The sequence below is a fragment of the Prinia subflava genome, chromosome 13 (assembly GCF_021018805.1).
Source record: "Prinia subflava isolate CZ2003 ecotype Zambia chromosome 13, Cam_Psub_1.2, whole genome shotgun sequence".
In the NCBI taxonomy this organism is placed as follows: Eukaryota; Metazoa; Chordata; class Aves; order Passeriformes; family Cisticolidae; genus Prinia; species Prinia subflava.
Genome location: NC_086259.1, coordinates 13,365,523 through 13,376,856, shown reverse-complemented (window position 1 = coordinate 13,376,856; position 11,334 = coordinate 13,365,523). Strand labels below are relative to the sequence as shown.

The 11,334-nt window shown below is 56.3% G+C and overlaps 1 protein-coding gene across 1 annotated transcript; it reads right to left on the bottom strand.

Annotated features, from left to right (window-relative positions):
• Positions 1 to 562: 562 nt before the first annotated feature.
• SLC12A3 (solute carrier family 12 member 3) lies at positions 563 to 9,136 on the bottom strand. The gene is made up of 26 exons (XM_063410585.1): positions 8,782 to 9,136; positions 8,362 to 8,520; positions 8,061 to 8,136; positions 7,826 to 7,921; positions 7,539 to 7,678; positions 7,217 to 7,327; positions 6,916 to 7,027; positions 6,532 to 6,662; positions 6,190 to 6,274; positions 5,681 to 5,835; positions 5,265 to 5,372; positions 4,906 to 5,029; positions 4,707 to 4,808; positions 4,460 to 4,615; positions 4,283 to 4,382; positions 3,791 to 3,902; positions 3,105 to 3,245; positions 2,815 to 2,921; positions 2,595 to 2,677; positions 2,351 to 2,416; positions 2,071 to 2,172; positions 1,784 to 1,895; positions 1,403 to 1,489; positions 1,178 to 1,313; positions 1,000 to 1,067; positions 563 to 708 (listed from the first exon to the last, which is right to left on the bottom strand). Exons 1-26 carry the CDS (start codon positions 9,073 to 9,075, stop codon positions 567 to 569), a joined length of 3,105 nt encoding a protein of 1,034 aa, XP_063266655.1. The 5' UTR covers positions 9,076 to 9,136; the 3' UTR covers positions 563 to 566.
• Between the last annotated feature and the right edge of the window lie 2,198 nt (positions 9,137 to 11,334).

Genomic DNA, 11,334 nt, shown 5'->3' with positions numbered 1-11,334 from the left:
AGCTTCACTCCTGCTTTGCATGGGGCCATCCGCCCCACAAATGTCCTGGTTCTGGTGGTAAATTTTGTCTCCATTAGGAGCTGGACATGCAGCTGCAGCCAGGCACCACAGTCTGAGGTGACATCTCACTGCTGCTCTGTTGTTGGGGACAGGCCCCTGAGGGGACATGCTGGGACCCTGCAGCCCCTAGGCTTGGTGCTGACCTGCTCCCAGCCCCTGGGGCTGTTCCCACCCAGTGACTTTGCTGGGGCCCACGTTCAGTCCCTGCACACCACTTGGGCTCCTCTGGGCATGCGGGTGCAGGACCCCACAACGCCCCTGCCTGGCTCTGGCTAACCCCAGGGCAGAGCAGTACCTGCACTGCAGGGCCAGCATTGCTGTTTATTGATGTACAACCTGCAGAGCCCGAGACGGGCCAAACAGTGTTTGTAAGAGGGTGGCAGCTGTGCCTGGTGGACATTTCCACCATGCCTTCACTGCTCCCCCAGACTCCCAGAGGAGTGTGCTCCAGGACCAAAACTGGCCTGAAAAATTCACATCCCAAGTCATCAGGGATCCAGGAGGTTTTATTGACAGTAAAAGGTCAACACGTTCTCTTGGTTTCCTCGTGTGAGGATGATGGGGGGTCTCAGGTCCTGCGAGAGGGTCTCGAGCCAGGCCATGTAGAGGGAGCTGGGGCAGCGGCCCTTCCTGCCGATGGGCGGAGTGCTGCGGCACAGCAAGGGGCGTGAGGCAGGGGGCACAGAGCCCTGCCACAGCCCCTGCCTCACTCCATTGCAGGTTATTTCCCTACAAAGGGGCAACACCACATCCTCCACCCAACAGCACCCAGGCTGGCGCCCTTGGTGTCTTCCAAGGGCTTTTCCCTGTGGTGCAGCACTGTCTCACCACAGCATTAGGGTGTCTGTGCAGGATCTCCCCGCCCAGGGAGGGGTGAAAATCCAGAGGGACCATTTCCATGGGGCAAGAAATGGGTGTGAGGGCATTACTGGCACCTACATGGCTATGAGTGCTGCATCCCGCGAGTAATCCAGCAAAATCTCATTCAGCCTCACTTGTCGGAGTGACTGTGGAGCAAAGAGCATTGAGAAATCCAAAATAATCATTTCCAGAAAGACTGAATTTTGTCTAAACAGCAGGAGACCCTTTGCAGGACTTCCCCTGGCACTGGTGCTACCTTGGCTCTGTTTTTATCAACCTCCTCATCAGAAATCTTCCAGGGACAGCCCTGTCTCATCTCATTCACTGTGGCCTCATCTTTGAAGCCATCGTTCAGTCTGAAGGGAGCGATGAGTTCGTCAAACCTCTTGATGCTGCAACACAAGCAGACAGTGCCAAGGAAGAGGGTCTGGGCAGGTTTGGGGGTGCTGGGGGGCATGGGGAAGGGGAGGGAGGTGGTTACTGTTCTGGCCGGGGTTTCTGGTTGATGTCAGGGAGGATGTGGACTTCGTGGAAGCCGAGACGGAACTTGCTCAGCAGAGAGACAATCCTAATGAGGGGAAAGGACACATTTTCCCAAAGTTAGCAGAGAATAGTAGCTCTTACAGGGACCTGCCACAGCAGAAGACCCTGCTGCTGGCCTCAGTTTGTACTTTGGGTTTTCCCACTCTGCAGCCACATTGATTTCCAGAGAAATGAGGCAAAGCAGCCAGGTCAGAGCTCACAGATTCCATTATGGCAAAGCTGGGAGGGCTCAGCAGGATGGGAAGCAGCTTGTGTCACCACCCATGGGACAGTGGCAGTGGCCAAGTGGCTAAGAGGTGCAGTGGCTGTCAGCACTTACGCCTTCCTCTCCTCGTCCATCCTGTTGATCTGCCCACCAACAAACACCCGGATTTTGCACTTTCCCCACCTCTTCTTGCGCCTCAGGAGGTAGGGGATGAGCAGCGTGAGACCTGTCCCCAAAACACCCGGTGGGAGATGCAGCAGTGACCCCAGGCTCACCGGTGTTCCCTTAATGCCAAAGACCAGGGATGCCCTGGCCCCATCTGGCAGGGACTGAGCCCTCCTGGGCACTGCGATGGGGGTGCTGGGCTCACATTATCTGGACAGGTGGAAGGTGAAGGTTACCTCCATCATCAAAGAGCCAGTAAATGTCTATGGTCTTCTTGCCCTGCTCACTCTGGAAGATGGTGCTTGCCTGCTGCTCACTGGCCAAGGTGGTGGGGTCCACTGCTGGGGCAAGAGGGTCCTGGTGTCAGCAAAGAGCACCACTGCCCACAGATGAAAGGCATCACTTTCTCCTGGTCCCAGCCCTGCTCCTCATCAGTGCTTCAAACCCCACCCTGCCAGCAAAATAATCCTCAGAGCTGGGGATGCTCTGGGCAGTCACAAGCCAGGACCAACCTACCTGTGCCTGGGGCTGCTCTGCTGCCAGTGCCATTCTTGGGGTGCTCTGCCTCGAATGTGGGGTTAACTGAGGAGGGAGGAGAAGAGCAAGGGCAGCACAGCAGTGCCTCACTGTCCTCATCCTCTTTGATCCCAGCACAGTAGTGATATCCCGCCAGGACCGTGACCTTTGGGGACATGGTGCTGGCTGGCACATCCCACAACTCCATGTCTCTGTGCATCCCTGGCTGCCCCAAAGCCCTTACCATGTGCCTGCAGCACTCCGGAAACATTCAGGCCTTCCTTCATCCGCATTAAGCACACACCATACTTGAAATCGAACGCGTCGCTGGAAGGAGGGAGGAGAAGGCAGTTAATGGGGGATGGCACTGTCCAGCTGCACACGTGGCTGCAGCTGTCAGCGACTGCGGGGCCACCACCAGGTGCCAGTGTCCCCTAGAGGCGGAGGAGCCGGCGTGGCCGTACTGCAGGATGCCCACGTAGTCCTCCAGGCTCTGTGGAGATGCTGTCCGCCAGTTCCTCTTGTAGCCCAGCACTAAGATGTTAGGTCTCATCTTCCCGAGGCCAGCAGCCTATGGATAGATGTCCCCATGAGATCCCTCTGCAGGGACAGACGGACACAGGTGGTGTCAGTCCACTCCGTGGGGGAGCAACACAGAGGGGCACGCCTGGACATTGTGGAGGGGGGTCAGAGCTCCCCCAAGCTGTGACAAAGAGGAGGGACCTTGCTGCTGGAAGGCCAATGATGGCTGTACCTGGATAAGCATTTGGACACCACTTCTCAAATCCTCAGCCACCACATCTGTGTAGAAAGCCTTGATCTTCCTCTTCATTAGCCACTTAGTGTGGCCATCTGCCATCAGCTGGGACTCTGGCATCTTCTGCTTCCGCGGTCCCTGCAGGAATCAGGGCAGGAGCTCAGGCAGCCCCTTCCAACTTGCCACCAACGACTTCTAGCTCCTCTCTTCCCAAATCATTAGCAAGAGATGGATGTAACCACTGCACACATGGGAGGTTGCAATCACAGCCAAGACAGCCAGTGAATCCAGGGAGTTGACAGCCAGTGCACACAATCCCAACAGTCCTGTGAGTGCTGATGAGCTGGTTCTTACTGCACCCAATTGCTCTGGAGAGTCCAGGGCTACAGGACATCCCTGTCCTCTGAGCAACTACTTCATCCTTCCAAATCTTCCACAATTAACTGGCAAAGGGAAGCCATAAGCCCACAGGGACATCCTGATGCTTCACCAATATTGCTTAACAACTCAGAGAGGCTTCCAGTTGACACATTTCATCATCTAGCAGCACACAAGTGAGCACATTTCAATCTCCACCCTGTGAGCCCACCTGGATACAACTGGATTTCCCAGCCCACCACCCACTAGTGGCCATAGGCCCCAGGAGAAGGAACCAACCAGGTTCACTTCTGCAGGTGACTCACAATCAGCACGTTGCCACAGAGCATCAGGCTGAGGTTCTTGGTGAAAGTCCCCACAAAATCCACCAGTGCCGGTCGGAAGTTGGGTGGGCCAGTCAGCACCAGGCACTGTGGTCTGCAGGCAGGGAAAAAAGGAGGTGAGGAATGATTCAGCCTCTTTGGAATGAGCCATGTCTTTTCTCCCATGCTTGGCTAATGGCAACTATAGGGAGCATCTTTAGAATGAGAAAACATCATGTAGCCTGAGGGTCCAGTCTCACTCTTTGGTCTTTTTATATCAGATGAGACCAATGTCTGGTTTTGCCCAGTTTTCTACCTTACATGGCACAGACATGAGATTTTGGAGACTGACATATTTTGCTGTAGCTCCTGGTTACTGGGGGTGGTGGTGAGGATGTGGCCATGGGCACGAAGCCTCCCTGGGTTTAGCGGAGGTAGGAGCTGGCTCTTCATCTCACTCCCTCCGTGCCCAGCACTGCAATGAGCTGCCCTTGCCTGTAGTTCTTGATGTGCTCATCCACTTCGCTCAGCCCCACTGAGTAGTTGAGGGCCATGTTGTAGGAACTGGCTTGCATGGAGGAGCCCCAGTTGACATCTGCATGGGGAAGATGGATTAGCAACAGGGCCAGACACCTTCTGGGGCATCGCCAGTGCCAGGTTACCACCACCCACCTGGCTTCTTGTAGAGGACATATCCCAGGAGGAAGATGACGATGCTGAAGGCAATGAGGGCTGCCCACCAGGTCAGCAGGAACATGATCACCACAGAGACTGCGGCTCCAAAGAGCGCAGCCCACTTGCTGTAATACCGAAAGGAGGGTCGCCAGCCTGCACGCAAACACACACAGCGGCCGCTGCCGGGACGGAGCCGCACGGGGAGCTGGCTGCCGCAGGGCACGGCGCGTGTGCCACAGCCCACCTGGGGAGTTGGTGATGGAGGCGTGGAAGCAGCTGAAGTTGATGAGGGCATAGGAGCAGAGAAAGAAGTTGGAAATGATGGGGGCAATGGCATTGAGCTCAGCTGTGGGAGGAGAAGGAGAGTCAGCTGTCAGTGGTGGGGACTGAGCCACCCTGCTGGTGGCAAGCTCCAGGAGAGTACTGGGGCAGCAAGCACCTACCAATGAGGATAAAGCCAATGGCAATGACATAGGTAAGCATGTAGCCACGGATGGGCTCGCTGTTCCTCCCGTAGCCCTTCCCAAAGAAGCCGATGAGAGGATAGAGCTGGTCCTTGCAGAGGCACTGCAAGGAAAGATGCAGTGGGGACAGCAGGCCTTGCCAGGGACATGGGATGGCAGTGCCATGGTGGCTCCTGCATCCATAAGAGCAAGGGCCAAACTGGACACATGCCCTGTGTTGACAGCAGCATCCTCCTTGCCCCAGGGCTGCTCACAGATGCAGAGCCCTGCACCAAGGAGCATCACCCACTGCTGAGCTCAGAGAGAGGAGCTGGGGTGTGCAGACACCGCCCCCTCACCTGGAAGACTTTGGGGGCTGAGACAAGGCAGGCCAATGCCGAGGAGAGGGTAGCGCCAAAGATCCCTGCTGTAATGAGGGGGCCAAATCCAGACACCATGCTCATGCTCTGCATGAAAACCAGGGGATCAGGAACCCCAGCATCCCTGGTGCACCAACCTCCACCCCAACCCTGAGGGACTTCTAGCCCCAGGCCCCATCTTGCTGCATTTCCTTTAATATTATCCAGGCAGCAAAGTCCGGCCACATCCAGAAGCCCACTCCCTGGTGCCTTCCTGTTAAAACATGGCTGTTTCAAGAGCGTGGATGCCCCCCAGGATGCCAGGGGTGTGCCAGGCTTGCAGCTGCCCTGGAAACCCATCCATTGCAGCACAAACCTGGCCAGGAGCAGGAACAGGGGTTGGTTCTGAGCAGTACCTGGTAGTAGTTGCTGAGCCCGTATCGGCAGCTCTGCTGTTGGGTGCAGGCAGTGAAGTTCCAGCCGAAACTGCAGGCCAGTCCCTCACAGCCCGGCGAGCCCACGGCCACGCTGTCGTTCAGGCTGCCTGAGGCATCTCGGACCACACAGGCACCTGGGGGGACACTCAGGGCTACAGCAGGGCTGGCACCTCTCCAGGGTTTCATGAAGCCCAGCCCCACATCCTGTTGCCTGGGACACTCCCAAGTCCCTGCCATGGGGCTCCGCCACTGCACGACGGCTTTGAGCCATGCCATGAGCTCCACTGCCCAGCCAGGATGACTCTGCCCCACGTGGGGGTAGGACCAAGGTCTGGCACCTGTGACACTCACACCAGGATATTGGTGCCAGTGTCACGGCTTGCTCCTGGCTCCTACCCACCTGCATCCTCCCAGGCCACTCATTTTGGGTGGGGGCCAGCCCACCCACTCAGCCCCTCACCCACTGCACCTGAGGACGCGCTGCTTACCAATGGTAGCGGAAAGCACCAGGTAGGACATAGTGGTCCAGAAGATGGCCATCAAGGTGCCCTTGGGGATGGCCACAGCAGGATCCTGGCCAAGGGAGTTGCAGAGATATGTAAGACAGCTTTCCAGCAGCACTGCTAACATAGGTGGTTTATTTGGGGCTGCTATACAAGAGGAATTTTAATTCACTGTATCACAAAGCCATAGAGCATCTCCTGGCTGAGCCCAAAGTTTCCAGAAGAAGTAAAACAAAGGCTAACAGTTGGATCAAAACGAAAGCCCGAAGGAAAATAGGGCTTGAGCCCTGAGAAACACTGGTTCAGGCAGCAACAGTCACAACCCACCTTCAGGTCACCAGAAATGTTGGCCCCGGCCAGGATGCCGGTTGCTGATGGGAAGAAAATGGAAAACAAGCCAAAGAAGGAACCCTCAGGTCCACGCCAGTTGGGCACAAAATTCTGAGCAAAGATATCAGCTGGGGAGGAAGCAGAGGAGAAGCATTTGTGGCCTCTTGGCTACTTTTTTCCTGTCTAAAGCACTTCAGCACTGGCTGGGGGCATAGTGCTGATGGCAGGGATCCCATGGGAGGGGACACTGTGCTTTTAATGACATCTCTCAGTAAGGAGCACCTTCCCATAGCAAGCATCTCCCCTGACTGCAGCAAAGAGTCAGGCTCCAGAGATGCATGTGGACCTGCTGAGTGCAACCCCAGCCCGTGGTGGACCCACCTCGGTAGCTGAAGAAGCCCTTTGCTTGCTTCTCAGCGGTGGCTGGGATCACTGTCCCCACCAGGTAGTTAATGAAGGAAACCAAGATGACCAGGAAGAACAGTATCTGTGCCTGCCAAACCAGAAAGAGCCAGCTGAAGGATTGGGTGTTTGGGCACAAAAAGAGTGAAGAAAGCATTAGGAGGGACCCATGCCCATTTTGGGGGAGCTACAGGTGTCCTCTGTTCCTCAGATGCCTGATGGGCAGCAGGGACAGCTGTTACCAGGCAAAGAGAAAAATATGAGCAGGAGTGAGGGTTACCTTGGCCTCCCATTCCATGCCAGCCAGGGAGATGCCCAGCAGCACCGTCACAGTGATGACCCCAATGATTCGAATGTCATTGGTGGGGTCCACGATGAGGGAATTGTGCTCCTGGGGAAGGGGAACTATTCACAATGTGGAAATAATCCTCTTCCTTAGCAAACCACTGGTTTTTCCATGAGTTTTAGCAGCCACTGTTTGATTATCAGTGGTCCAATGATAACACACTTACTGATAATCAACACAGGTTGTGCAAGGAGAAGTGGAGGTGGAGGGGTAGGGGGTACATTGGGATCCAGAGGGCGCAAAGCTTCTTCCTTACCTGCAGCAGGTCCCGGACGGTTTCGGCAAAGCCCACTGTGTGCATGGCCACAGCCACGGCGTTTGCAAAGGCAAAGATCAGCCCAATGGAGCCGCCCAGCTCCGGCCCGAGGCTCCGCGAGATGAGGAAGTAGGTGCCTCCTGAGGCAGGGAACATCCCATGGCATTACTGCTTCCCTCACGTTTTTGGGGTCCCCCCACACCTCACAGCCCATGCCAGGAGTTCACATCCATGGGGCAGCCCCAGGATGAAGAGACCCCTGGAGTGGCCGGGAGGGAACACATTACCTGACTTCACTTTGCCATTGGTGGAGATGGCAGAGATGGACAAGCCAGTTATGGTGGTCACTGTCACAGACATGAGGATGATGAGCCATGTCAGGGCTGCAGAGAAGGGGCATTGCTTCACTCCTGTATCCCCCAGCCCCACAGCCTTCCCTAGGAGTCCCACCACCCCCCAAGGTGTTTGGGTGATGATGGTCCCAGTGCCACTGCCCAGCCCACGGTGAACCGCAGCACCCACCGATTCCTGCCTGGGCGGTGATCCAGGGCAAGCGCAAGTAGAGGATAACTCCCCAAATGTTCAGCATGCAGCGAATCTGGGGGGACAGAGGGGAACTGGCCATCAGGGCAATGACACCTGGGGATGGCCAAACCATGCCAGCTCTGCTGCTCCTCAGAGAAAACCATCTCACTGAGGAGGGCAGGGAATTGCTCAAAGCACATGTGCTTGCAAAAATATTTGGGAAAAAATGCAACAAGGGTAAAATGCTTACAGGGTAGGGGGGCAGGAGGATGCTCTGTGGGGGATGGGTCACACTCACCATGACGCCCTTCACCCATCCAAAGCGGACAGGTTCTGGCATGGAATCTCCGCCCGGCTCCCCTTCTGCCTCCTCCAGTCCGGCCTCCGGCGCAGCCTCTGGCAGGCCATTGCTCTGCTGCAGGTCAGACACCGGCGTGCGAAGGCGGCCCAGGTCAGGCTGCGGGACAAGGGGAAGGCAGGTGAGGGTGGACCTCAGGCAGCTGCCCCCTGGATGGAATGCTCGGGTTCAGCACACAGCTGGAAACAGCTGGATTCTCCGGCTTCTCCCAGGGCCTTCTTGGGGATGTGCAGTCAGTACAGCACCAGTTATGACACCAAGAGGCAGGAGACACAGTGACCCACCACAGACACATGGCAGGGACCAGCAGCATGGCCAGTGGATGCCGGAGATGCTGTGGGTTCAGCAAAACCCTGTTACCTTGAGGATGGAGTGCAGGTCAGCCAGCGAGGGCCTGCCCCTCCTGGGGTCGCCCACCCCCTTGCTGTTGGCGTAGTGCTCATAGGCTGGCACCACATCCACCGTGTTGTAGCCGAAGGTCCTGGTGCAGAGGGTGCTGCTGGACAGGTGGGTGGGCTGGACGCTGTCGCAGCTGGACCCCTCGGTGGGTGTGTAGGGACCCCGGCCCCCCTCCTCCACGCCCAGGAGGGTGCTGATGGTGAAGCGGCCACTGCAGTGGGCCGGGGGCAGATCTGGGATGGGCAGCTCGGCCATTGCCCCTGCACAGGAGCCTGCCAGGTGGGGGACAGGGTGGAGAGGGGCTTGCCGGCTTTATACCCCGCAAAACCGGAGCGAGGTGACCAGCACACACCCACCACTGATGCTAATAGAGGAAAGGAATCAGCTTAAACCACCCCAAGCTGGTCAGGGGAAAAAAAATAGCTGGAAGGGATACCAAAACCACCATAATGGGCATCACTGCCTCCCAGCGCTCGATGGGGGCAGCGATAACGGATTTGAGATTAAGTCCCAAGGACAGATCAGCAGAGAAATGCAGTGCTGAGTTTGCCTCCGGCCCCAGCCCAGGAACATTCAGTTCCCACAGGGATTTATTATGGAAAAAGGGAGCAAGACTCCCACGCACCCTCACCCTTCCCTGGGATACTGCCCCAGTCCCGTCAGATCTCGTAAATCATCTTGGCTGGTCTCCAAGACATGCCTGTGGCATTGAGCTGGGCCGGATGTGGGGAGGGAAATGGCACCTTTATCTCACAGTGAAACCTGGGGGAAGGGGGGAGCATGACATCAGGGGATCTGAGGGATGCCCCTGCTGGCCTCGGATTCCAGGGGGCTGGAGAAGCCAGAGTGCACAGGGCAGTCTAAGTCAGTCTGTGCTTGTCCAGGGCCGGGAGCTGGCAGCTCTCAATACCAGGCAGCAGAGATGTCCATAGTCCCACAGCCCCCCTCCCCTCCCGACCCAGGGACAGGATACCACTGAGCACCCAGGGACTCAGAATTGCCCCCAGTCCCATCCCTGAGTTAATAAGCCACTTAAACTCTCACTCCTATCACACAAAACATGAGCTAAAGCTGGGTGCCTGTAACTTCACAGCCGCAGCAGGTGAGGACAGGGGGAGAATTGGGTGCCTGTTACACCCCTGCAGCCCCTGTCACATGTGCCACGAAAGCAGTTACAGATAAGATCAGCAAAGACAGCAAACAAGGCCAGCAATAAAATTCGAGGGCAGCCCATTGGAATTTCAGCTCTGTGTGGCTTTGCAAGTTAATGGAAAATTGGGCCTGCCTGCCCTGCTGCGCCTCTGGCTGTCTCTGCGTTCACACACAAATTTTGACCTGATTTTTGAGGACTTGCTCCAGCCCCCTTGTTTGTGGGCAGACAGCTGTGATCACCCAAGCCCCGAGCAGCTGCTTACCCGGGAAGCTGAGGACAGGCAGCCTGGTCTGCATCCGTGCTCAGCCCTCACAGCACTGCAGAGCACCCCGGAGCCCGGAGAGCGGGGACAAGGGCGAGGGGGGGATGAGGAAAGAGCCTCACCCCAGTACCTCAAGCAACACCCCCCACAAAATGGACACCAGCTTCCTCTGACAACAGATGCACCAGCAGACTCACACCCAGCAGAAATGGCTTTATTTTAGAACCTCATTGTTTTATCAAAACCACTGATTTGCCCCAAACAGCACAAATCAGTCTCTTAAGTGGGGGGTCTGTTAAACACAGCACAGTCAGAGATGCTCCGGAAGAGGCAGGAGGGCTCCAGAGGCAGGCGAAGAGCGAAGCGAGTGGTATGATGCAACCCTGGTGTAGTGAAATAGCCGGATTGTAGGAAGCGCTTGTCGTCGGCCTGATTCACAACACCAGCTGCAGCAACAATACCGGGGCCGAGCGGCGCTGGAGCTGCGGGCGGGGACGGGAGCTCTGCAGCGCCTCCCTCCAGCCCCTTCACTCACAGGGAAGAGGCGCCAAGTTGTTTCTGCAGGGCTTTCCCTCACTTCCAGCCGATCCCCCAGTTTGTTCTGAGTATTAAACGCATCATATGAACCTAAAATCGAGTTAAGTAGAGCATGGTGCAGGGCATTACATAGCTTCTTTTAAAGACTGCCCAAGTGTTACATTCCAACAGGCTTTAATAAGGCTTTAATTGACCTGTTTCCATCCCTGTGGAAGAGGGAACCTACCGCCCTGAGCGACACGGGACACACGAACGATGCTCAGCACTGCAAACCCACCATGCACAGCAGACTCAATTTCTCAGCACCACGGCAAAGGAAGCCTGGGAAGAAAAAAGAGATGGTTATTCAGCCAGCTGCCAGTAACCTTTCCCAGTGGGAACACAGAGGTCATCTCCTATCTCTTCCAGACACCATTTCCATCCTTCCAACTTCAAACCCAGAGAGAGGACAAAGATGCTGGTACGGGGCCATGAACAGAGGCAGTATTTGAGTGCTGTCCCACCCCAGGGACACAGAACTAGAATTAACAATATCCCCTTACTTCTTCCTGACTGGAAGGAA